The following is a 27311-nucleotide window of genomic DNA, read 5'->3' on the forward strand; positions in this document are numbered from 1 at the left end:
GTTGGAGGGGATTTTGCTGCCATTCGCTGTCGTCTGACTGGGAGCGGCCATTTTGAATGGCTGCTACTGTAGCGCCTCAGGATGCTTATCTGTGCTTCTGCAAAGCTGTGATCATTGTTGGTTGCTAACACGCCTTTATGCCATGTTTATAATAAATAACTAAAACTTTAGAAAAAAACTGCTATCTAGATATAATATAATATTATAGTATAAAATAAACTAAAACCTCGAATTAAAAGGACGGACCTAATTAAGACAAAGCAGCATTCATTGAAGTGATTATCTGTTTTTTTTTTTTTTATAGAGGATTCAGTTTACATCAATTTAATTGAACCATATTTTAAAAATTTTAACTTTTAGCTCTTATTATATATATAAATAATTTCATAGTAACAAAACTCTAAACTTTTAAATGCTGTAATTTCCCCAAAAATTACACATTCTTAATAAATAATAAAATACAAGTAAAAGCAGATAAAAACTTCCAAACCCTAAAAATGAAGGAAACATAAATAAATGGTTACAGTTTAATCAAATTAAACTAGAATGAAAAATCTCAAACTATAATAATAATAATAGATTTTTTCCTCATTTATGGACATTAGGTGTTTTTTTTTTCCCTCCTGCTCCAGTTTTTATTGCTGTGGGAATAAAGAAGCATTTGGTCCTCATGATCTGCAACTAAAATAGAAATCTGGACTAAAACACATTTAGATCATGATGTAATTAGATCATTCCGTCAGAACCGGTCAGCTGCGTAAAAAAGATTCGGATCATAGTGTTTGTTTTGTTTAGGAAAACACTGATGTTGCCAAACTGGGAGCTGCGTGTTGGTTGGTTGCTTAGATGTGACGGGTCGATGTGCAACCAGCCGTTTCCTGTTCAGAACCACTGAAGGCTGAAAAATGCGTCATTTTTTATTCATCCTCGCCTTCCTCCATCCTCTCTACCTAAATCTGACGGCGAGGGTCTGGAAGGAGCCCGGCCTGCCTGGGATTAGTCGGTTAACTCTGACTGGACGGAGGAGGGCCGAGTCATTCAGCCGGCCTGAGCCGATTCAACAATCCCATTCTGTTTAAATCCCAGTCAGGCCCGCCTGGACCGCAGCCTTGGCACCGACTGCCTGCCGGGTTTTATCCTGCATGCGAAGGAAAGCTGGACTACAAAGCAGGAAAAGTTGATCTTTGTGGAGAGACAGAAGCCTCTGTTTTTATCTCGGTGCTCCAAAGAGGAGGAGTTCATGTGAAATGTTTTCTTTCCCACCACGTGACCTCTGACCCGTTCCCATCTCCGAGCGTAAACCTTCCTCCTCCTCCTCTTCCTCTCTGAGCAACGTAAACAGCATGGAGATGTTGAGGGCATCTCTGCAGGGTTGTAGGGGGCTTAGTGTTACGCTAACAGGTCTGTGAAAGAAAACGCGTGTTTGCACACACAAACACACTAAGGGGGGGGGGCTTTAAGCGGCTTTGTCTGTAATGTGCTTCTGGGTCTCTGCTGCAGGTCAGCCGAGCCGGGCCCGGCCCTCGTTAACATGCTCTCCATGTCCACTAACATCAGCGTCTCACTGAAGCGAGAGGATTCAGATCAAAATGATTGGTAGCTGGAGGGGAGGGGGGTGAGGGAGGGGGGAGGAAAACTGCATGTTTATGAAGTGGGTCGAGTCAGAAGGCTGGTTCTGGAGAGGCTGCTGCAGGAACAAGGTGAGGTTTGCAAGGTGGGCGAGATAGGAGGGGGGAGGGGGGAGCAGAGGGGAGTAAAAGGGTGAGGATGGGGAGGGGGGGGCGCTAAGCGCTGGCAGAAAGCCAGGCCTCTAAGCTCTGGCAGCTCGTTAGCCTCTGTGTTACTGACCTGATAGACCACAACCCCCCCCAAACATGATCTAATGTGGATGCAGTTCCACCATCTGACCTCTAGAGGCAGCAGCAGAGCAGAGAGATGGAGCTGGATGGAGAGGAGGAACGATGCCTTCATCCTGCTTACTGTCACACATGGAAACTCCTCGTTTCCTCTCCTCGTTTCCTCTCCTTCATCCTCCTCCTTCTCTCACATTGACTTCAGGGCTCCCTTAAAAAAAACTTTATAAAAAATAAATAAATCCAACCTTTCTTCTTTATTTGCTGCTACCTTTTGACCTGAATTCAATTCATCAGTTTATGAGTCAGATATGAGCTGGAAATGAATCTGATCTCTGTAAAATTTCACCTGCACACGGAAAGGAACCTATTTCTATAAAAAATAATCTAATTAACGACGCCTATGAAGTATACGGAAGAGGATTAGGACCACTGAAAAAAAAATAAAGTTAACTGATTTTTCAATTTTATTTCAGTTTAACATCATGGCAAAAAAGTCAGAATTCTGAGATTAAAATCATAATTCTGACTTTTTTATTGTCAGAAAAAAGTCAGAATTCTGAGAAAAATTGGAAAAAAATGTTTAAAATCAGTAAACTTTTTTTTTTTTCACTGGCCCTAATCCTCTTCCGTAGAAGTAAAATGTGCCAGATGATGAGTTTTAATCAGAGTGAGTTATTGCCTCCACCTATTCTTCATTGACATCTTCTTAGTAAATCTGTTTCAGAATTCTACACCTAAAGTTAAATCAAATTCAAAAATCCTTTATCAAACCCAAAGGAAAACCAAATGTTTTTGTAACTCAAAGGCATTTTTTGTAGTAATTGTTTAAACCTGCAGGCTATAAAAATGTATGCGTACTTCAATAAATCTTTACTGGAGTTATTCTGCTACCAAAATAAGAGCAACACTCCAGAAATACTCCAGAATCCAGTGGATGAAACACAGCAGATCAGAGCAAAATAGATCATTTTGCCTTTACATGCCTTTTGTAATTTGAACATCTCTTTAAAATTGTATATTTTGCCATAATAATAATGTGAAAAACCATAATAAATAAAGTGACCAACTGTGAGGTTTTTGATACAATATTATTACGATACTATAATATAACTATATATTGCGATATTTTTCCCTGTTGTCAAAATTAAATAAATATATAAAAAGCGAGTGCTTTATTTGTTAATCAGAAGGTATTGATCATTTACTTTTTTTGGTATCCATGTTGTTTGGTTGTTTAAATCAATCAGCGTCTTCCACTGTGATCGCCTCGACTACAGATATGGCGCTGCGCCGCACAGCAAAGGGCTCCACAGCGCCATCTGCCAGAGTGGCGGTGCAGAGGTAGCCCATTTTGCCTCATTGTTTTAGGTGAAACTGTTTTTTGTTTTTAAAAAATCGATACAAGGAACTGAAAGATCGATATTATATAAGGCAGCCAAAAATCACGATATATCGCCAAAACGATTTTTTCCCACACCCTTATTTGCTACTTTATTAGCTGCTGTCAGGTTTAGCAATATTCTATGGAAGCCCGTTTCCGCCACTCAGTAAGAAAAAAAAAAAAAGTTATCTCATTATATTGAGATAGTAATTCTTTTTTTTTTTACAGAATGCTTAAAACGGGCTTCCATAATATTCAGCTTTTTAGGAGAGACGTTTAACATTTCTGTTTTCTTCTAATTCACGCTTCAGCAGCGCTTCTGCTGTCAACCTGAGCTTGTATCTGCTCTTTTTCTAGGAAACTAGTGAACTCTTTCTATTTTCTGCTTTATGCTGTAAAGTTCAGCATATTTCTACCAGTTTACACTTTCATCATGCAGCATTCACACACTTTACTCAACAAATGCTCATTATTTGTGATGTAAACATTGCTTTGAAAGTGCGCAGCTGAAACCTCTAGAAAACCATAAAGCAGAACCAGACCAACTGCTGTACCAAACGCCATGCAGGAAAAGTGAAGCGCAAATATTTTAGAGATGATGGAGATCCAGGCGGCCATATTGGCACCATGTGGGCTATTTAAAGTCTTTTTCTTAGCTTCTTTTTCCCCACTCACTGCATACAGGTGAATATTCTCAGACTTCCAGGTCATTTCCATTCCAAAAAAGTGAAAAAACAATCCACTGGACCTTGTTTCCAAATTTGAGGACGTATCGCTTCCCATCCAGGAAGCTTTTTCAATTCAAAATGTCAGAAATAGCGTTGAGTTCAAGGCTTTATAGAACGCAATGCTGTTTCTAAGCGAAACGTCTTCAAACTTGGAAACAGTCCTCTGGATTGTTTTCTAACCTATTTTGGAAACATTTACAGTATAGCTCAGCTGCAAAAAGTTAGTTACAAAAGCCTGCCCCCCCTCCCTCCACCTGTTCAAATAGAAAATGTTTCCATTAAATAGAGGAGCCAGTTTATGGATATAGACCTATTTCTGGTAGAAATGCTGAGGGGTTCATGTCGCCATCATTATCTGTTCAGAATAATCCTTCCAAACCCAGTTTGTCTCACAATGGCGGCAGACAAAGATAAACTTCAGCCGAACGGACGGGAGAAAAACATGTTTTTGTTTGGGTTGAAGGAATTGAATTATGCTCGTCGACATCATCAATCACGCTGCCTTTCATCTCCTGTTTACCTGCATCTGTTTTCTTTGTCTCGTCGGCTCATCGCTTGCCGAGCGTTTTAAGGCTTTTCCAATAAAAAAACAAAACGTCTTTTTTAATAAGCGCCCGGCGCTCTCCTGGGTGTCGTTAGCGCTAATGCTCGATAAAGCGCTGAATCCACCCGCAGCCTGCCAGCATGTCTGCCGTCAGCGCCGCCTCCCCTAACAGCCTCCTTCATAAGGCCCGTCAGCGCAGTTAGACATATTACAGTCACAATTACTCAGGCTAATTGACTTCAGGGATGTGAAATATTCCGCCGCAGAGAGGCGGCCGAGGTGACGGACGGTGATTTTATTAAAGGGGAGTGAGTCATATCCTTCCTCAGAGGGAGGCCCTGTTGTTCCTCTGATGGTTCTGTGTCTGTGGCCCGTTCTGACCCTCTTCTTCTCCGTTTCCTCCTCCAGCTACGTCCAACGGCACCATGGAGGGCATCGACAACCAGGAGGGAGGGGTGTGCAAGACCAAGTCCATGAAGATAGTCATGAAAGTGGGACAGAGTGAGTATCCTGAGATACGGCCGCAGTGCAGAAAACTCTGAATAAGGTCAGAGGAGGCGGTGCGGCGAGCTGCTCCATCGTCTCCATGACACCCGGTGGGGAGGGGGGGCAGGAAATGTAATCCAGCAAACCCTGATGCACACGAGCACAGGGTGCATCTGCTCTCACACGCCTCCCTACACGCATGCTAATCTAGTTTAGATGACTTAGAATTGATGCATCATTTTCCTGGAAGATTTACCATTGGTGTAGCTTCATCATGTGCACGCCTCTGAGGGCCGTGCATGACCCTCAGAGGGACGTGCATGACCCTCAGAGGATCGTGCATGTCCCTCAGAGGTGTCCACGCCCCCGGACTGCTCCTGAACACCAATCTTCTGATGATTGCTGCAGAGATACAGCTCATAAATCTCAATATTTGTGAGCTTAAGCTGAGATCTGGATCTGGTGGTGTTTATTTCCAATCAGTAGAGAAATGTGTTCTTAGATGAAGATTAGAAAAGTTTTCACACCCGTTGTTATTTGGCATCTTCTCTTTTGTCAAAACCATATATATATATATATTTTTAAATCCTATTTAATCAATTTAAATGGGTAAAAAAAAACGCCATTATTGCCGAATTCCACCCTGAAAAACCTTTCCCATAGCATGATGCTGCCACCACCATGTCAGCTATTGATTGGTGTTCCATTATTTTTTAAGTAAAGAACATATTTCATCAACAGTGCTAATTACACTGATGAATTAATGCGGGTTTATAATCCAGGTCGTCTGCGTGTGTCCCAGTTAACGCAGATATGCCTACATCTGCTCTACTCATCCGTATTTCCCATTTGGTACCTTAGCGGCTAGTTTTGTTTGTATGACCGCCATTATGGAAAACGACTGGTGAAGATGGAGCAGCTAGAAGAGCGAGGTGCGCGAGAACGCTAGGACACTTTTTCCACCTGAATCCCCGTTCTTTTTGGCCCTCATGCCCCTCCGTTGTTGCACAAACTCGCCCCCACTTCCTCACCTTCTTGGCCGAATCTAGACTGCTGCAGGAGGATAACCTTTAGAGAACGCATGCACGTATCGGCTGATAGCAATAGGAGAAAGAAAACGCTAATATCAGCTGATTTATCGCCCTAAATACGTCTTTATGATTGAGATGATCCGATTAGTCGCCAATTTAAGGCTTCTGGTGTCTTTTCCATTCGGCTGTTTCTGCACAAACATAAAGATGTGAGCTGAGGAGTCCTGAGTTTCCCCTGCTGATCTGTGTTTTCTGGTTCTTTCAGATCCCTCTGACCCTGTTTCACCCAAAGACAGCCCTACGAGAACACCTTACAAACCTCTCGATGACAACAGGGAGTCGAACGAAGTTCCCGACCAACCTGGTGAGGCCGTCTCTGTCAGACTCACATCCTTTGGTTATGTGCAGGATTTCTAGAAACAGTTTTTAGAGTGAGAGGCCAAAATGTGTCAGCCAATCATCAGCCGGTAATTGAATGTTACCTGTAAAAGTGAAAGGCATCTCTGGCCCTTCAAGGACTTCTAAGGTGTCTCCAGGCTGCTCCCATTTCAGCCTTAACCCGTCGTTTAGGTGACATTTCCAGGAAACCGATCTGATTGCTGCCTGCCGTCCTCCACACCCAGAACCTGCCTGTTTGAGGCCGAGCGGCTTCCTTTCGCTCGCTTCTATCTCTGCTGTTAGATCGCAGCTGAAAAAATGTCTCAGTAAGAAAATCACAAGCAGGGGAGGAACTGAGGCTGATCCACATAAACAGTCCCCTGAAAAAACAATAACTAAAAACAAAATGAAGCTGATTTTCCTGGTGCCCCTCTGGCTGATCAGCCATCTTTAAAAAACCTAACCTGTAGATTCAGATTATTTTATACCCGACAGTCAGGACTTAACTTTACATAAAGTTGTGCTCTGAAATAGAAGTAAAAGTACGGAAGAGGATTAGGGCCACTGGAAAAAAAAAGAAAATTAACTGATTTTTAAATTTTATTTCAGTTTAGTATGGGAAAAATTCTGAATTCTGAATTTTTCCTCAGAATTTTGACTTTCATCTCAGAATTCTGACTTTTTTATTGTCAGAATTCTGCGAAAATAGTCAGAATTGTGAGATGAAAGTCAGAATTCTGAGATTAAAGTCAACGTTCTGCGAAAAAAGTCAGAATTCTGAGATGAAAGTCAGAATTATGATAAAAAAAATTCAGAATTCTGCGAAAAAAGTCAGAATTCTGCGAAAAAAGTCAAAATTCTGAGCTGAAAGTCAGAATTCTGAGATTAAAGTCAAAATTCTGCGAAAAAAGTCAGAATTCTGAGAATAAAGTCAGAATTCTGCGAAAAAAGTCAGACTTACTAAACTGAAATAAAATTTTTAAATCAGTAAACTTTTTTTTTCCAGTGGCCCTAATCCTCTTCCGTATAAATAAATTAGAGTGCTTAAAGAAAAAAAAACACTTGGATTGTCTTATTTCAATTGAATATTATTTAATGATCTTCCTCTAAGAGTAAAAATAATAATTCCATTGGCAGATAATCTTATTTACCTGCTTAAATTAAGGGTAAACACACTTAATTTAAGACATTTTATTCATTTATAGATAATTTTCTCCGTGTAAAGGTAAATTATCTGAATCTCGCCTGTTCAAATCAAGGGGAAAAAAAGATTTATGTTATAATAATATAATAATAATATAAGCTGCTGCATTAATGAATCCTGATCTATTAAACCAAACATTATTGAATCTTTTGGTCTAAATCAGTCAGAAGTCTGTTTAACATGGATCCTTGGATCCGTTAGATCTGCAGCCGTTAGCTTCCTCCGGTGGTCCTTCAGTCGCTGCTGCTAGCGGAGCATATGTCCCTCAGAGAGCTGCAGGCAGCATAATCCCCCCTTCAATAAGAGAGGGGTCCTCTCTTCGGGTGTCCCTCCATCCATCCAGCCAGCGGTTAAAGCACTTTCAGTCCCGCTGGGAGGTCCGGCAGACGCAGTAATCCGGCCCGTCCCAGGCAGAGCAGCGCTCTCCTTCCCTTTAGTGTTGGATCTGAACCAGAGCCTCCATCGCTGGGAGTCAGAGCACAGCTTGCCTTCTATAATTGATGTTTCATGACCGTATCAAATATTTCTATTTTCTCCCCTCTGGGGCTGTTAGCCAGAAAATCCAGTTACTTTTTATGTCTTTCAAAATGCAATTTATCTGAGAGCCGTTTGCCAGGATGGGCTGTCAGCCTCTGATGGCTCTGCCTTCAAGGTTGAAGTCGTCTGCAGGCTGAATCTGAAGGATCAGGAACATTTTCTCTGCCAGCGGCTCTGAGGGACAAGTTTAGGGAAAGGAGAGGATGAAACGGGCTTGTTGTTCCTGATCCGACTCGGAGTTCGGATCACTTCTGTGTCGTTCTGGTTCCTGAATCTGTTCCTCCGTTCTTCCAGGGAAATCCCACACAGACGTCGGCGGAGGAGGCGGCAGCAGCGGCGGCGGGAAGTCGTCCAGCGCCATTGGCTCCGAGGTGGCCATCTTCGTGGGCATCGCCTCGGGCAGCGTCATCTTCATCGTCATCATCGTCATGCTGGTCCTGCTGCTGCTGAAGTACCGACGGCGGCACCGCAAGCACTCGCCGCAGCACACGGCCACGCTGTCGCTGAGCACGCTGGCCACGCCCAAACGGAGCGGAGGCGGCGGCAACAACAACGGCTCGGAGCCCAGCGACATCATCATCCCGCTCAGGACTGCTGACAGCGTCTTCTGCCCGCACTACGAGAAGGTGAGCGGGGACTACGGACACCCCGTCTACATCGTTCAGGAGATGCCTCCTCAGAGCCCCGCCAACATCTACTACAAGGTCTGAGGTGGAGACCTGGGGAAGCAGGAACCCGACGATCCACGGACAGAGCGGGGACGCCAACCGGCCGTCCCGCCTTTCCTCTCTCTGTCCACCCCTCCTCCTTTCCTCTGTTGTTTCGTCGCTAGTCGTTTCCTCTCTGAGTTTCTGCTGTTCGGTCGCAGAGCGGCGAAGCAGCCGACGCTCGCCGTCAGCGTTCTGCTAACGAGTGGATGGATTTATGGACGTGAGGGAGGGACTACCGCAGCAGGAAGTGGGTGAAGCAGGAACTATGGCGGACACAGACTGGAAGCAGAGAGATTTCCTCTCTGGGACTATTTTTTTTTTCCGATCACCCCGTCACCTCTCCACCCACATGTCTCCCATCACACACAAACACTCACAGAGACGGACTCACCGCTGTCGTCGACCGCATCATCTCTCCTCATCCTCAGCTCCGTTTTCTCACCCGTTTCTTTTTTACTTGAAGGTTTTAGAGAAAACGGCGGCTTCTGTTTATGTTCCTCATCTCTCCCGGTTTTGTTCGTATCTGTTTTTGCTTTTATACTCCGGCATAGTTGGAGTGCAGATAGTTTGGTTTTTTACCCCCCCCCTGCCGATTGTCTGGCGTGTCATCGGACGTCACGCGTTGCAGCGACTCAGTTCAAACCGGAGGAGGTGGACCCTGCAGAGAGGAGGACTTTTTTTGTATCTTACATAGCGCAGCACTTTTAACACTCCTTACTTTAGCTCCTCCACGCAGAGAAAGAGACGCGGCGACGTCCGCAGACGGGACTCCAGTTCGCCTTACTGCTGTAAGACCTGGTGGAGGTTAGGGTAGCCGGCTGAAACGGTTCTAGGTACTGTAACTAAGGGTACCCGAAGGGCCCAAAATTCAGCCTGACCGGTGCTCTCCTGTTCTGTTTTCTGTAAAGCACACGGGCATCAGTTAAACCTTCATTAGCGTTTCCTTCTCGTGAGTCTTTGCTTCTCTTTTGTTCACTTCAAATAGATGTACATTAAAAAAAAAGGACATTAAATGATGAAAAAACTACAAAAATAAGAGGATAAAATTTATTTATGATAGACACAGAGCACAGGTGTTGTCAGGCGGCGTGGAGAAGAAGAAGAAGAAGAAACTAACTTTAATATATAAGGGGTATAAGTGCACATTATGCAATCTAGGTTTTGATGATTTGATATCTGTGAAGCCGCTCGGCCCGGAAGGAAAGTTCTGGATCCGGCTCCAGTTATCCCCAAAATAACGTGCAGAGTAGCTGTTTCTCCCAAAGGAATAAAAGTTCCCACAATCACCCAGTGTGCCCGATCTCTCTCCATACACACCCTCCACCTTCACCATGCATGTGTGTTTGGTCATGTGAGCGTCAGTGACTCCAGGCTTAGATCCTCTACGGCCTCCCCCCCCCCGAGCATCAGTCAGCCCATCGCTTCCATCCTCATCCATCCATGAGCATCGAATTTCACCGAAAAAGCCAAGCCTTGTTATTAACTGAGGTTTGTGCCTCTGAGAGGCTACAAAATCTGCAAATATGCAATTCTTATTTATTTTTTTAATCAATTCTAAGAAGAAAAAAAGTGTTCTTAACAACCGAGAGATGTAACAACAAACCAACATGACAAAAAACTAGCAAGAGTACGTCACACCAGTCTGTTTTCTCTTCTGTTTTGTTCTTTTTCTTCTGTTTTTCGACAACGTGCCGTAGTACAAACTGTGAAGATATATTAAATAAAAAAAGCATCAGTAAGAGAACCGGACCGATGTTTAAAGGTGTGGGAGGGGAAAAAAAAGACAAACACAAACAGAAAAAAATGGCTTTTAGTTGCTTTCTGTCTGCGGCAGAATCTGACAATCTCCTTAGTTTCTTTGAATCTGGCGTCCTTTTCTCAGCGCCCGAATGGCCGCCGCCCGCCGGCCTGAGCCCCCCGCCGTTCAAACGGCGGCGGGCGGCTGGAGAGAAGCACCTCAGGCGACTGTAAAATGCCTTGCTCGTATGGTCAGCCCTTGGTCACTCGACTCAGTAAATTTGCACCGTACTTCTGTAGGTAAGAACCTGTAAATACATTAATGTTTGTATTGTATATGGATCCTGGGTTGTTACAATAGCCTTATTCACCTTTGTAGGAAAGTAAATAAAAAAAGAAAAAGTGAATTACACTTCAGTAAAACAGAGCATACTACTTTTTTGGTAAATAGCTTATGTAAATAGTGACCAGAACCCGATTAAAAAAAGCAAACATTTTTTTATAAACTCTTAAAGTAAGATGTTTTGTATAAAATTTGAATTTTTTGCTATGTATTTTAGCTAGCGCTCTATGGAAAGCCCGTGTCCTCCCCACTTCCTCCCGTTTTGCACTGTTTCCATGGTAATTTGGTTTAAAAAAAAAAAAGAAAAGTTGCCAAACCGACTGCTGCATATTTGTGCCATAAGTGTGTACCATAAATATTTATTAAATTAGTTTGTTTTTGTTTGTTTTTTCTCTCTCTCTCTCTCTCTCTTATGTTCCGTTGACGGTTTAATTTCAGTCCAGTTTGTAAGTAACAGTATTATATTAGCATCGTTTGTCGTCCGCCCCGGTTGTATTTTGTCATGTCACCATTACGGCTGCCTCGTTCCTCGCAGTGTCAGAAGGCCCAGGTTGTTGAAGAAAATAAAAACCTTTTCAAATTCAAGAATTTTAAATTAATTTCAAAGAGGATAAATGACACACATTCCACCAGTCTGTTACAAACTGAAAATGTTTTACAATAAAATGTTTTTTCCTATGGACATGCTGTCTGGGAGTGATTTATGTCTCATCAGCTTTCTATTCACTGTTTAAACTGCTGAGTGTAATTTATCGTTTTACACCTTATTATGCCTTAATACGGTGCAGCTGCCGGTGTTCTCTCAGATAAGCATACCCATAGTCCATACCCGTTTATCCATTTAGTTTTGTACGAAAAATAGTCTTTTAGCTACCTCAAAAGACGTGTATCCCTTTTAGTCAATGTACAAAAAAACCTATTTAATTACGTACTTTTTGGTGTTATTTGAACTGTTCGATGCGAAATGCGATCTCACCATAATTTTATTTTTTTTGTACACAACTAAAGGGATAGACGCATGCAGAGGTAGTTTAAAGTCTATTTTTCGTACAAAACTAAAAAGATAAACGCAAAGTTGATGTTTTGCGCATGATTATTTACTGTAGCTATGCTGGTCTGACGCGGTATATCCATCTGATAGAACACGGGGTCCAGTTTTAAGACTGATAGGAAAGTTTGATTTTGCAAAATACAGTTAATTTATTTTAACTTTTTTACTAAATGCTGTGGTTTTAGGCATTATAACGTGTACAGGTTATTTATTATTCACTAAAATCTATTACTCTATTGATATTAGGGGTGTTCCAATACAATTTTTTTATTTCCAATACGATACTGATATTGCAGCTTTGAGAATTGACCAATACTGATATTGACCCGATATGATATCATACATACTTTCACGACTTATTTTGAACTGTATAGAAAAAGGCTTGATCAAGTTACATGACTAATACAACAAAAGTTATGAAAAAATGGACCCATGTAATATTAACCAATGGGTTACAAACAGTGTCATTTTTCAGCCCAAATACCGATACCTGGCTTTGCAGTATCGGCCTATAACGATCCCATCTGTTTGAAATGGATGTGTGTGTATATATGAAGAACTGCATACTACTTGGATGTAAAATAATTGCCATCATGGCTTTATCAAGCTGCTGTCTACCTTCGTGAGGCAGGAAAAAGACTAAAACAAAGTGAATCCAGTAGAACTTTTTATTGCCTACCTGGAATGGGTGACAATAGTTGAATAAACATTTGGCTCTTAAAATGGTATCGGCCCTATTTGTTGGTACTCGCTGATACCGATACCATCATTTTAGTGCTGGATCCGGGTCCCGTCTGATACTGGTATCAGATACTGGTTTGCAACACTACAGAAGCAGAGTCAGTATAACGTCAGAGATTTTTGATGCCGGTTAATATAGTCAGTTATCGGACCGATACCGGACATTAATATTGGATCAGGACATCCCTAATTATCATAACTTAATCAATGCCTTATTCAGCTACATTCAACCCAAATCTGGCAACAGCAGTTCAGTTTTCCACATCTTAAATCATTTTCCTTTATATTGCCCATCACTGCCTGATAATAGGGTAGTCAAGGTACTAAGTTTTTAAACTCAATATCAATACCCAAAAGATAAAACGTTTTCAATCATAGAAAATAGATTTTGAATGTAAATAAAATATCTGAGACTCAAAAAATTGCATTTGAACACTTTTTTATTGTTGAAAATGTTCTCTTTGGTTGAAGGGATCTATTTTTGTGTTTGGGCCATACATGGGTAGGACATTTGTGTCTTAATCATTCAATTCCCAAAAAGTTTCAATCAAAAAAAAAAATAAATAAATAAAACAATCAAAGAAAAAAACTGTGCAAATGCAAAAAAAGAAAAAAAATGAATATTTTTTTAAATGAAAAAAAAAGTTGAAGTTCAAATTGTTTTATTTGAATCAAATTTTGTTTTTAAAGTGCAAAAAGGCTTGTTCCGTGTCATTAGGATGGCAAAAATATGCAAACACTTGTCTTTGGTATCAATTCCATGCCAAATTAATATAGTATCCCTATATAGTGTTTGATGTTTGAAACATTACAAAGTATTGATATTTTTAGATATTTTAGTTTGAAACTTTAACCTAATTAATATGATTTGACCTATTTATGCCAGGAAAAAGTTTATTTGACATTCTGTGGAGTCTCACTCGTAAGGTGCAGCATTAGCTCTTTGTTAGTGTTTGGTACAGAATAAAAAAAAATAATAAATTGTTTTAGCTCCATTATTCACTTAATTTCTATGGCTTCTCAGATCTATGCTTCATGCTGTCACGGTTGCTGGGATGCAGCTCCTGATTTTTTTTTTTTCCATGTCTGAAGACCAGCAGCGTTAGCTAACGGTTGTTGTCTGAAACAAGCTAGGCTAGGTCTGCTAATTCACCAGACGCTTTATTACCTGGGCAGTTTTATTTTCTGACTGATTTAATAAGGACAAATAACAGAAAATTACTGAAGCTGTATTTGATTTTAAGTTAGGATAGTTGAGGAACTTTAGACTCAAGTTTAAACTCTGACCAAAGGAATGATTGTATTGATTTATTTTCTGATATTGCACCAAATAACTAAATTATATACAAACGGACCATAAATCTAGCTGTTATTATGCCAATAATGGGGGATGTTTCTATTTCTTAATGGATCCAAACCTCTTTTGGAAAAAAAACTGTCAGTGACCAACATCCATGAGAAACATTTCACCATGTTTTAAATTCATATTTTAAAGTCTGATTACCAGAGTTATGAACTGGGATCTTCTCTTTATGGCATTTCCAATTAAAAGTAAAGATAAAGAGTGATGGAAATCTGAAAGATGAAAACAGAAGGTAATAAACAGATGAACACATTAATGCTGTGATGAAACACCCGCATGGGTGTCTTTGGTAAACTCGTGCCTTGGAGATCTCTAAGGCTACATTCACACTGCAGGCCTTGATGCTCAATTCCGATTTTTTGGCGTTGTCGTTCACATTTCCAAATATATGCGACTTATATGTGATCTCCTGTGTGAACTGCATTCATAAAACGTAAGCGTTCCGCATGCACAGCAGAGGACGTAATGATGTCACAAGCAGCGTGCTCTGTGTTTACCGAAGTAAAGATGGATGGTAATGCCAGAGCACATCTAGTGATCATACCCAACCTTAATAACACAATCTTTTTATGATGGTTAAACATAAATACAGTGTTGTATAGTAACAAAGTAAAAATACTTCACTACTGTACTTAAATATATTTTGGAGTACTTTATACTTTCCAAGAGTATAAATTTTTTTGAGAACTTTCACTTTTACTTCACTACATTTACGAACTTAATAGCAAACTTTTCAATGTTTGGTTTAGTTACTAAGTAAAAAAATAAATAAAACGAGCGAGAGAAACGCAAGTGTTTTGACCCCACCTACTGACTACAAAGTCGGGTCTTGCCTGGGCTTGTTCATCAACACCAATAGGATACGCCTGTTTCGCAAAGCCAGTCTAAATGTATCCTACACTTTGGTTGTTTATATTATTTGAAGTGAATTTAACCTTCAAAGTTTACCAAAATGTAAAAAAAATGTCATTCAAACTGCACTACTTTTTACTTATACTTTTTCAGATACTTTAAGACTTTTACTCAAGTATTTTTTCAGTCAGAGACTTGGACTTTTAGCAAAGTCATATTTTGGAGAGGTATACTTTTACTTGACTCAGAGATTTCAGTACTTTATACAACACTGCATAAATACTACTCTCCGCATTATTGTCCGCCATGGTTGTTGACCTTTGTCTGGTATTAATGCCGTTCAGGTCGGATGATTGCGACTTGGCCGTTCAGACATAGGTCGCATTAGAAAAAAAACAGATATGTATCGGATTCAGGACCAAGTAGCCAAGGGGCCTGGGTCGCTTTGGAATAAAATCAGATCTGAGTTGTTCAAACTGTCATAAAAAGATCAGATCCAGGTCACATATGGGCCAAAAATCGGATGTGGGTCTCTTCCGGCTGCAGTGTGAACGTAGAATAACTCTACAAGCAGTAGAGGACAAAAACAGTGTAGATGTGTTTGAATGTCCTATTAAATAATCCAAAGCCAGGCCATATCAGTGTCTCTTTATATTGTAACAACAACATTAATGGCTAATAGAGAGCAGCAGTGTTTACAGAGAAGTTGGATCTGCTGTCTCTATATTAGCACACTCCCTGATGTAATATGGACAGGCTGATTACAGGATCATGTTCCCTATCAGTGCTTAGGGCCAAATTAGCCTTAAGCCAGTGAGTCACTCTTGTTTTTTTGGCCGATACATCCAGGCAGCTAGCCCGCGCAACCAGCTCTGCTGCCAGTGAGTCAGGACAACGTCCTGCCAAAGCACAGCCAGGCAGAGACATGCACCCAGCAGGCAGCCATCGCCTCCACCTCTGCAGACCAGTATCATCCAGCCAGCCACCAAATCAGCTCATCACCAAAGCTCTGCACAGCCAGAGAGTCAGCAAGATTATAGGTGTGACGGCCAAACGAGCAGCCAGCCAGGCTTCTGGGCCAAGCCTGCTAGATTAGGATGTTCAGATTCTTGGCTTTGTGTTAGAATCAGCACTAGGTTACTCTGTCTGTATTTGCTCACTGTCCAATCGAGCATCTGTGGGATGTTCTGTACAAACAAGTTTGATCCGTAGAGGCTCCACCTCCCCAACTTCCAGGACTTAAAAGATCTGTTTCTGGCTGCTTTGAGCCAGACATCACAGCAGACCTTCAGAGGTCTGAAGGAGTCTGTGATGAAATGGATCAAGACTTTTCTGGAAGAAAAACACGGTTCCATCCAGGGAGATGGACGGCCTCGATAATAACTCTAAAAAGGAGCTCACGGCCATTTCATGCTGGGGCTTTACAGAAACCATAAAAACAGACTGCAAAGCCCTTCAGAGATGTTCTAACAAATTTAACAAATCAGGTTTCTTTTGGTTTCAACTATCTAATAATTGAAATGTTTGTTTTTCCTATCAGATTCATTTAATTCTATAGGTTAGAAATATAAATATCAAATTTAATTATCAGACATGAGCATTAATCCATGTTTAATGCTCATGTCATGAAAAAGGGAATATATTTACCTGACAAGCATTTGAAATGTTTTATAGAAAGTTTTATATCCACATTTTTCCACACAGGAAGTGCTTTTAATTTGAAGAATGGAGGGGTTAGGATCTCAGAAGTAAATAATTTTTTATTATGAAATTGCCTAAAAGAATTGAACATATTGTTTGGTTTGATAGACACGTTTAGTCAAGTTGCTAAGAGTCCCATTATTAATGACCGTCATTTAGTCCTTGAATCCTGGAGATATTCTGTAGGCCAGTATTTCCTGAACCTTTTCCTTAACATTTGTACAATATGGAATATACAAAAACTGATTATAAAATAAAAACTATTTAACTTAATCCTTTAGCCTGAGAGTTTAATTATTGGGCATTATATTCTTTCCATTTCAAATAACAAAACAACATCAACATGTTGCCTGGAGGTTAGTGAGGAATCAAAATAGACATCTTTAACACCTCTCTGGACCAATCCTGTCATGATCTGGCCTGTTTGCTCTCCCTTAACTGGATATTTCTTTCACCTGCCGTTTTCCCTCCCTGCCTCAATTATTATTTATTCCTCTCACCTGTTTCCTCTGAGTTATATTCTGTTCAGCCTGAGCATTCAGGGCCAGATCATTATTTGTTTTTCTGTTAGCCCGTCTGTTATGTTGATTCCTTGGTTCATGTTTTGGATCCTGGCGGCCAGTGGAAAGAGGTTTTTGTGTCTGTCTTGTCTCCTAATCGTACACTATTCCTCCCCTGCTGAGTCCTCAAGGTTTTTGGCTCTATACGTGGGGAGGTTCAGTTTTTATCCCAGTAAACCTGGCTCCAAGGAGGAGACCAGTTTAAAGGTACTGCATCAAGTTCTGGTTCCACGTCCTGTCTCTGCTACCCGCTGCCATTGAGCCTCCCTGTCTGCACCTGATCCTGTCTGCTCCTGTGCGTGACCGCTTGGTACCGCTTGGTACCTTAACGGCTTGTTTTGTTTGTATGACCGCCATTGTGGAAAACGACTCGTGAAGGTGGACCAGCTAGAAGAGCGAGGTGCGTAAGAACGCTGGGACCCTTTTTCCACCTGGATCCCCGCTCTTTTTCGCCCTCATGTCCCTCCGTTGTCGAACAAACTTGCCCCTTCTTCCTCACCTCCTCAGCCATATCTGGACCCACAGCTAGTTCCTGATTGTCCCTCTCGCTTTGTGGCGTGGAATAAACATAGCGCAGACCACGCTTCAATATTGGGCATAAATCAATAATGTCTGCGTCATACCTGCGAAGAGCTCACTGCGACACACTGCTGCGGGAGGATAACCAGCCTATAACAGTAAAGACATGGTTCTGTTCTCTGTGGTTCTGAATTTTGTTACCCAGCAAGACCCTGAAAAGGAAACTCTTATGCAGGTAATTATTGGTAAAACTTCAAATATGGACATTTCTTTATACCCTTCAACACAGCAATAGTCTATTAAAGGTATTTCTGTCAAAGTTTAAACCAATTCCGACTTAAAAGCAAATCAAACAGCAACAATGTCCACATAGAAAGCTGTGAAGGTAATGATGGTATAGGCTACTATATTAATGCCAAAATAATGAAAGTTCTTGACTATATAACATAGATATTAGTGTTTTTTTATATAGGCTAATCAAAATATACCACAGCATACGGCGAGGATTATGTAAATAGCTTAGGTATTTAAAGCCTAATTATAATTTAATTACAGCCACTTTATAGCCACTTCAAATGTACCATGATATACCTGGAGGTGTTTTTCTTCTTCCTCCTTTGCAGTGAGTAAATACTATTTTTTTTACTTTCAAAACTAAAATCCTTTTTAAGTTTTGAAAGCTTAACAGACTGTTATCTTATGCTATTTGTCCTGCTACTGTAATACATATAAAGGATGTGTATTAACCTAACATTGTCACAGATGGGTGCAAAGAGTTAATTCCACATTTAGTCGTCGTTTTCCTTTTCATTTAAGCTATATAGCAACTTAAATTACCTTTTCAATTACTGCATGGCAGACGAAAAGGGATCTACATCCAATAAAAAGTTGTAATGGGCCTGATGTTTTAGGTTTCTGCAGCTGCAATCATCTGTATTTTTAAAGTTGGTTTGGCTTTGTTTTGTTTTCGGTACAGTTAAAGCAAGAGTTTGCTCAACACTGTTTGTTGAAATTGGCTGGAAATAAACCCCCAACAATAAGAAATGTTGGCACATTTTCCTTGAAAATACTTGCAATAACTTGGATTTCTTCTTTGGTTTCTTCCTTTATTTGTTTTGACACGCAGTTAAATGTGTTTGTGATTTTTAGCTGCATTTTGTCCAAGTTAGAGGAGGCATGTAGATATGAATCAGGAGTCCTCTTTTATTTTGAAAAACATGCAGTTAAAATAAAGTGTAACAACCTCCTCCTTAAAAAAGAAAAATCAGAAAGCTGAGGAGAACCCGCCATCCTCTTCCTCTGTTTCATCATTACCCGATACACCAGCCACGACGGCACCAAATATTTAAGATATTAAAGCCACAGGCGATAAATTCATCATTTCTAAACACATTGTCTTCACAACCTTCTCTTTATGAGATGATAAAATAAAAATGTCTTCAAAATGCGGGAGTTTCACTGCAGATTGTTTATCAGGGAAGAAAACGGGGGGGATGCCTGCGAGGCCAGGATGGAAAACATAAACAGAAAACGTTCAGCTTTCTCACGGTGGTCCATCATAGCCTCAGATCTCACACAGACAAACGTTGATGAGGAAGAGCGGAGCGGGTGGAGCTTCTATTTTTCCTATTTAATGTTCCTGCTTTATCTCCTCGGCTTTAGTGCAACGCAGCACGGAGTGCTGGCGAAGGGCGACGAAGCGTTGCAGGACTTTAATAGGTTTTCATTTTGAGGAGGCTGAAGCGTTTATCATTGGGGGGGGGGGCTCAGGTTTTCAGGCTCCTAACCTCCCAACATAGCTGTACGTTACCATTGTTCAGGGGCAAAGGGGCTCAGTTTGAACCAGGGGTGCTGAAGTCCAGTCCTAAACAGCTACTATCCTGCACCTTTTTGATACATTATAACACACCTGAAGCAAAGGAGTGACTCCTCACCATGCCTCCGCTGAGCTGAATGAGCGGATTGAGCCTTTAGATTCTGATCTGTTAGAGAAACGATGCATCTAAAAGTTACAGAATGGTAACGATTGAGCAGCCCTGCTTTAAACCCTCAGGAACCGTCTGCATTAGAGCCAATTGCCATTTCTCAACTCCCAAGAACGCTAGTACGGACTCGTGTCCTCTCCAAGTATGTTCTTGAGAAGAAAGCAGAAAAGTCTGGATTCTGGAATGGAAGCACGCAGCATAAATATGGGTCAATTAGAACAGAGGCGTACTGATGACATCATCACACGCTCGGCTCATCTGGAGCTGCATTTCATTTCACCGCCTGTTATTAATAGTCTAAATTATAATATTATATAATATATATATATATCTAATTAATTATATAATTAATAAAAAACTCGCCATCAGAGCCAGTGGTAGTCTGGTCATCTTCAGTAGCCCTGGCTGCCGTTAACCTCAGAGGGCCGCTGGTTGCCGCGTTCCTCTCAACATCAGAATGTCTTTTAAAATTACGCACTAAATCAGTAAATGGGCCATATAGTGAACCCTAAAAGTATTATGTTCTCGCCTTAAATGATCTTAAAAAGGAATTTTTATAGAACAATGGCAACAGAAAAAAGACGACGTGTCACCGCCCGATCCTTTCCATCAGCTCATTTGCAAAGCCAGATATAGATCCTGGTTGTACCCAATATGTCATGAAACGGGGACAGATAGATGGACCCAGTATTCAAGGAGACAGTCAGTGGGCAAGTTCAAAACATTTATTTAGTGAAAAACAAAACTAAAAGGGGAGCTGCTAGGATCTGTGGCACACGGCAACTGCAGGCAGAGGGGGGGCAATCACAGACACTCTGTAGTGGGAGAAACACAGGTAAGTGACCACGATCATCTGACAGAAGATGATTATCTGAGTTGGCCACTTACCTGATTTAACAGTCCAGTCCAAGAATGTCCCCAGCTGCTGCAGTCCCAGAGGACATGCTGGAAGCTGATCCTGGTCAGGGATCCAGAACAGACAGAACAGGCAGGATCCAGATCAGGCAGGAACAGAAACAGGTGGCAGGATCCAGACTTCCAGGCATCCACAGGCTCCCAGGAGGGTTCAGAGTCTGACTGGGACCAGAAGCATGACCAGGTGGTCACGCACAGGAGCAGACAGGATCAGGTGCAGACAGGCAGGCTCAGTGGAAGAGGGTAGCCGAGACAGGACGTGGAACCAGAACTTGATGCAGGACTTTAAACTGGTCTCCTCCTTGGAGCCAGGCTTACTGAGATAAAAGCTGAACCTCCCCACATATAGAGCCACAAAGCCGGAGGACTCCGCGGGGGAGGAACAGTGGACGATCAGGAGACGAGACAAACACAAAAACCCTCTTTCCACTGGCTGCTAGGATCCAGGACATGAACAGTAAATAAAAATGACAGGCTAACAGAAAGACAAATAATGATCTGGACCCGAATGCTCAGGCTGAACAGAATATAATCCAGAGGAACTAGGTGAGAGGAATAAATTACAATTGAGGCAGGGAGGGAAAACGGCAGGTGAAAGAAATTACCAATTAAGGGAGAGCAAACAGGCCAGATCATGACACAATTTGACTAAAAAAACAATTTTCCTTTCCTAAAAACAATAAGCGTAATAAACTACAATGTGTTAAAGAATAATAATGTATTTTCTGTTTTATCTCGTTTGTGCCGGAAATAGGATCCTGTGCTTCTTCTGGGAGCTAATTTTTTCAGCTTTTGATTTAAACACCAAGTATTCCTTTATTTTTATTTTTTCCTTTGCGTAAACCTTATAGTATATAGTACGTAATCTAAAGAAAGAAACAACTGAAATGCATATAAACATAATTTAATCACTTTTTGCTGGACTGTTCTGAGCATGATGATTATGACCATGATGGTGCCCTGGATGGCTGCCTCGGTGTGTTGGTGGAAAATTGTCTATGAAAACTCAGTAAATCTTCTTTGAACTAGTAGTATAGCTTTTTTTATTGATTTAAGGATAGAAATAAGTGCTTTTAGATTTTTACATTTATTTTTGTTGAAACTTGTGTGTACAAAATGACAAAATAGAATCTTTTAGTACCATAATTACATTATTCATGGCAACCCGGGTGAATATGTGCTTGCACATGTAGAAATGATTCAATGGTACGGTATGATGGTACTGACACCTGAATATCTGGAGAGTTTATGGGAGGGAAATCAGAAAGAAGAAGTAAATTCCCTGTTTTATCTTGTTTTAGAGAAACCAAACTCCACAGAAACCTCTTACTCATGGTTTCAACATGAGAGTTTTTAAGTCCCGCTTACGTCACAGAATCATGGAGAGCGTAAACAAGATGAGCCGTTCAGGATGCTTTTCTGCTTCGGGAAGATAATCTCACCCAGATGCCAACAGCGTGACTCAACCCACAGGTGCAGGAGCGACAAACCTTCGTCAGAGTCTCAGACATCATACAAATATTTGAGGAAATCCCCCCTTTAAACACATGAAGCCTGGATTTATGAACCATTTATATTTTCATCTGTTTATGAAGAAATCAGCCGGAGTTAATCTTTCTATCAACACACTGATGAAGCCGACCTGAAAATAAAGTTTCCCACATTTTCATGGTTCAGATGCAGCTCAGGGTTAAGATGCTGAAGCAGTTGAAGTGACGTCTAATGTTTCCTGCTCCGTCATCTATGAATAAAACACAGAAACTTCATAGGCTCTAAGCTTTTGTCACGATGGGGTGAATCAGGCTGATCTTTCTGCTTCGTCAGAAGATCCTTTGATTTGACAGTTTGATGAAGTCATCGTGTCAGAGGTCACGCCTGAAACCCTTTGGGAGAGGCTTGTGTGAATAATGACGCTACAGTCATACGTTTCTATCCACTCATCATAGGTGTTGTCACATGCAGTTCTTCTCCTTTTGTCATTTGGTGTCTGGCTCAGTTGTCTTTTGACTTCCTGTTTTATTTTGGTGCTCTAATTTCTAATTTCTGTTCTGGTTTCAGACTACTTCACTTCCTGTGATTAATCAGCCTCCCTGATGCTGCTCACCTGTGTCTCGTTGTCGTTTGCCGTACCTATTTAAGCCCCTCCCTCTGCAGCTTTCTTTGCCAGTTTGTCACTTCTGTCAAGCATTACAGCATTTATTCTCCCGTGCCTACAGTCTAAGATATTCTTTTTTTGTTTTTGTGGATTTTGTGTGCTGAAACTCATCTGTATTAAAGGATCATTGATTTAGTTTCCCCGATTTAAGTCTTGCATTTGAGTCCTCTTTTTGTTGCCTCATGACAGACATGAATATCATTAAAATTTGGGCTTTTTAATGATCTATGTGGACATGTCTGTGTAAGCCTGGAATCGTAATACAACAAAATATTTACCAAAGAAAGAGTTGGGTGAATTAATTTTAAATTGCTTTGTTCCTATGAATCTAACAACACTCTGTGTTGATTCAGCCCTAGTATGTGGTTTTTGTAACCATTAAAAACCTCAAACTCAACACTATTTCTGACATTTTAAATTGAAAAAGCTTCCTGGATGGGAAGCTAAATAACTTCAAACTTGGAAACAAAGTCCAGGGGATTGTTTTATAATTTTCTTTTTTTTGGTATAACCTTTAAAAAGCTTCTGGCATATTCCTGGATGGAAATATGAGACCTTATGAGATGGATTTAACTGATTGGCGTCCTGGATAGAGACCAACTGCACACATTTTCTTTCAGTTTCTTCCAGAAGAGTCCATCCCATCCAGCTCCTGCTTCAACCATTCCAGACTGACCCAAAATATTATGGTTTAAAGAGGAACGCTTTTTATCCTGAAAGAGGAACCGCTAGATTATTAGACACATATTTTTTTTTGTGGTTTCTCTTTGTTTCTAATGCCTAAAGCAACTTGGTAAAAGCCCTGTCACACCTTTCCGATTTAGACAGTGTATGCCCGACCTCCCAGATTCTCCTAAAACACTGGCATACGCTGAAATATAATGTGTTATAATGCGTACAGCTTAATGCTTCTTCATAATGCTTGTGCATCATTTCATGGGCATTTAGAAGAAGCATCAGTTAAAGCTGGTGTTCCAGCTCCTTCCAGTTCGTGCCAGGATGGAGGACTGCTTATCAAATGCTCCTGAATCAGTTATTTTTCGTTTGGGGGTAATTGTTTGTGTCAGATCTTTGAAATTAGTTTAGTTTTCCAACTACACTGATCAGAAGCAGCCACTAATGAGAACATGAGGAAGAAAGGAGGGTTCTGGTGACCCAGTCTTTGGTAAACAGCTACCTGAGCAGTGAAGACCCTTTTAGCAGCTCAACAATCCAACTATTAAGAAGAAAGAACCCTGAATGTTGTACAACCTTAATAAGATAATCAGCATTGATAAAAAAGAAACCATTTCCACTCTCAGAACCATGTGACTGTACTTAAGGGGAACTGAAAGTCATGAAATGTAGGAAGATCTGTAAACTTTGCCAAATGAAGATTCAGGGCAAAACCTTCAATGGTGGAAACAGAATCTCCTCAGTACTTCTATCTCTGCCGTCAAGCATGGAAATAGCAGCTTCATGATTTAGATTTTCTTTTTTTCCCATGTGATGTGATGTGGAACTGAAAAAAACTTCTTTATTTTATGAATTTAACAGTAAAAAAGGAGAAATGAACCTTCTGTAGCACGGAGGTTCTCTCCAAAATTCCATTTAGTGTGTCACTATAGCCTGCTCTTCCTCGACTCCAACCAAAGTAAACACTCCAACTCATATGTTATGATCAATTTCTTATAGGAAATATGAACTAAAAACCAGAAAGTTTAGATTGTCTGAATTCCAAGCAGGTGGATCCTATTAATCCGTAGTTATGAAACAGTTTGAGTCCGAGTCTCCGGACGGTAAAAACTGCTCCAACACCAGAACATGTGGGTGTTGACCTCCTACGGAGGAATGTGACTGCGGCCAACACCTTCAGCTTATTAAAGAGCGGCCAAACCGCCGTCAGAACACACGCCGGCTAGAAGAGTGTTTCATTCGCCCTTCGTTTGGGAGTCATCCTGGCTTCCAGCTCCACGCCTTTCCTTTGACAAGGAGGAGCAGAAAAAGAAACAAAAGTATTAGACTTAAAAGTATCTAATCCGACTGGCTTAACTGGGGTTTTGCCTAATTGTGATTATTGAATAAAAACAAATCCTGTTTTTTCTGCATGCCACTCATTACTGTAACCAAACGTGTGCAAACGATCAAGCGACGAGTGATTCCACCCAGCCACTCAAAGTGGATTCTCTAGGAGCTTTTTGTGAAGTTTGTTAAATTTATATTGCAGTTTGATACAGCTCTGTAGCAGTCGCAATAAAATAATCAAGTAGCTGAAAAAGACCCTTCCATTTCACATTAAATAAGTATAAGTATGGAGGACATTTTGTTCCATTATAGCAATTATAACATGCTTTTTCCAAATTGAAATTAATATAGTGTCATGATCTGGCCTGTTTGCTCCTCCTTAATTAGTCATTCCTTCCACCTGTCGTTTTCCCTCCCTGCCTCAATTATAATTTATTCCTCTCACCTGTTTCCTCTGGTTTATATTCAGTTCAGCCTGAGCATTCAGGGCCAGATCATTCTTGTCTTTTTGTTAGTCGGTTTGTCTGAGTTTTGGCCTTGGTTCATGTCCTGGATCCTATCAGCCAGTGGAAAGAGGGTTTTGTGTCTGTCTCGTCTCCTGATCGTCCACTGTTCCTCCCTTTAGCGGAGTCCTCTTGGTTTTTGGCTCTATATGTGGGGAGGTTCAGTTTTTATCTCAGTAAGCCTGGCTCCAGGGAGGAGACCAGTTTAAAGTCCTGCTTCAAGTTCCGGTTCCACGTCCTGTCTCGGCTACCCTCTTCCACTGAGCCTGCCTGTCTGCACCTGATCCTGTCTGCTCCTGTGCGTGACCACCTGGTCATGCTCCTGGTCCCAGTCAGATGCTGAACCCTCCTGGGAGCCTGTGGATGCCTGGAATTCTGGATCCTGCCACCTGTTTCTGTTCCTGCCTGATCTGGATTCTGTCTGTTCCTGTCTGTTCTGGATCCCTGACCAGGATCGGCTTCCAGCATGTCCTCTGGGACTGCAGCACTTGGGGACATTCTTGATCTGGACTGTTAAACCAGGTAAGTGACCAACTCAGATAATCTTCTGTCAGGTGATCGTGGTCACTTACCTGTGTTTCTCCCACTACAGAGTGTCTGTGATTGGGCGGTGCCCCGCTCCCCATCCTGCAGTGTCCGCGAGCCACAGCTCCACCTTTGTTTTGTTTATTTAATAAACGTTTTGAACTTTCCTACCGACTGTCTTTCCTTGAATACTGGGTCCATCTGTCCTCGTTTCATGATAGTCCAAAAATAAGTTTTTTCAAATTAATTTTGGTATAATTCTTTCAAATGTTGTTTTTTCTTTCCATATAACCATCCTATGAACCACATCAAGCAGGTTAAAGAAAAAAGCTTCATTTGTTGTGAAATCCTGTTATTTAGATTTTAAACCTGACTCATTATAAAGCAGTGAATTTGTTATTTAGTTTTGCATCGATTGGAAAGTATAAAACTAAAACTACATGTTTAAAGCAGCCAAAGTGTTAGCAAGCCTTTCCATACTTCCTAAATATCCTTTATATTTTGTTTAATACACGATTAAAGTTCCTTTTTTCTGTCCAAAATGTTGCTACATAAACTATTCAGAAGTCCTCGGCGCTGCTTTAAGTTCTTAAAACACCAACTACTCTTTGTAAGCCAAATCTGTAAGAAAATGAGCTAAAGAAGCAGGAACTTTCTCTCTTACTGGAAAATAAAAGCCTTGAACATAAATACAGGTCGGGAAGTTTAAAGCCCCAAACTTTACTTCTGAGGCCGACGATAGATCACACTTATTTCACCAGAAAGTTGGAAGCTGATGGATGGCGTTTGATGACACGGACTTAAGTTTGAGGTGAGATATGGTGGTAGGTTTATGTGCCATGGGAATCTGAACCGCCGCAGCCTCACTGTGGAACACCCATGAAGCTCCCATTATGCTAGCAGCACAATGAGGAGCCCACAGCCTTCTCCTTCTGACCATAAAGACTTTGTCAAAGTCTTGCAAAGGCCGTGCACACTTTAGCGGATTTATTTCCATCTTAGCGGGGGTCTTAAGTCTGGTTTGACTGAGAGTGCAACTCTATACTGAGCTCTCAGCCCTCACAGTTTTATTAGCGAGGGAAATTCATTGATAACAAATCAAATCCCTCCCTTCCACCCTACATGGAGACAAGATGTTTACATGGAGACATTTCTTTTTGCTATATGGTATTAATTTTATTCCATTATTGTTACAATCAGGCTCGGACCTGGAAGGGTTTTCGGCCGTGGCATTTTTCCATCTACAAAAATAGAAGCACAGTCCAACGCGGGCGTCTCAAATGTGAAACACAATATGAATACAAATTGTGGATTTGTAGCACTCCTATAAGGCGGTTTTACTGGCTTTGGTTATTAACACGGACGCGAAAGTGACTGCTGCTACGTAACGTCCACACTTGCACGAAGCCAGCCAGACACCCACTCACACATACAGCGATGTCACTGACTGACATTTTCCAGCACAAAAAATGTTCATAAACCACCTGGATATACGAAATCAC

General features: G+C 41.1%; 1 protein-coding gene across 1 annotated transcript in view; it reads left to right on the plus strand.

Moving 5' to 3' along the window:
• The window catches only part of efnb2 (ephrin-B2), a 33678-nt gene extending 22913 nt beyond the window's left edge, over positions 1–10765 (plus strand). Inside the window, exons 3-5 of the mRNA XM_015371358.1 lie at positions 4918–5010; positions 6292–6390; positions 8440–10765. Of these exons, the coding sequence (XP_015226844.1) occupies positions 4918–5010; positions 6292–6390; positions 8440–8855 (608 nt within the window). The 3' untranslated portion in view covers positions 8856–10765. The remainder of the gene's footprint in view (positions 1–4917; positions 5011–6291; positions 6391–8439) is intronic.
• The last annotated feature ends 16546 nt before the right edge of the window (positions 10766–27311 follow it).

This window comes from Cyprinodon variegatus, unplaced genomic scaffold (genome assembly GCF_000732505.1).
Source record: "Cyprinodon variegatus isolate N-32 unplaced genomic scaffold, C_variegatus-1.0 Scaffold3, whole genome shotgun sequence".
In the NCBI taxonomy this organism is placed as follows: Eukaryota; Metazoa; Chordata; class Actinopteri; order Cyprinodontiformes; family Cyprinodontidae; genus Cyprinodon; species Cyprinodon variegatus.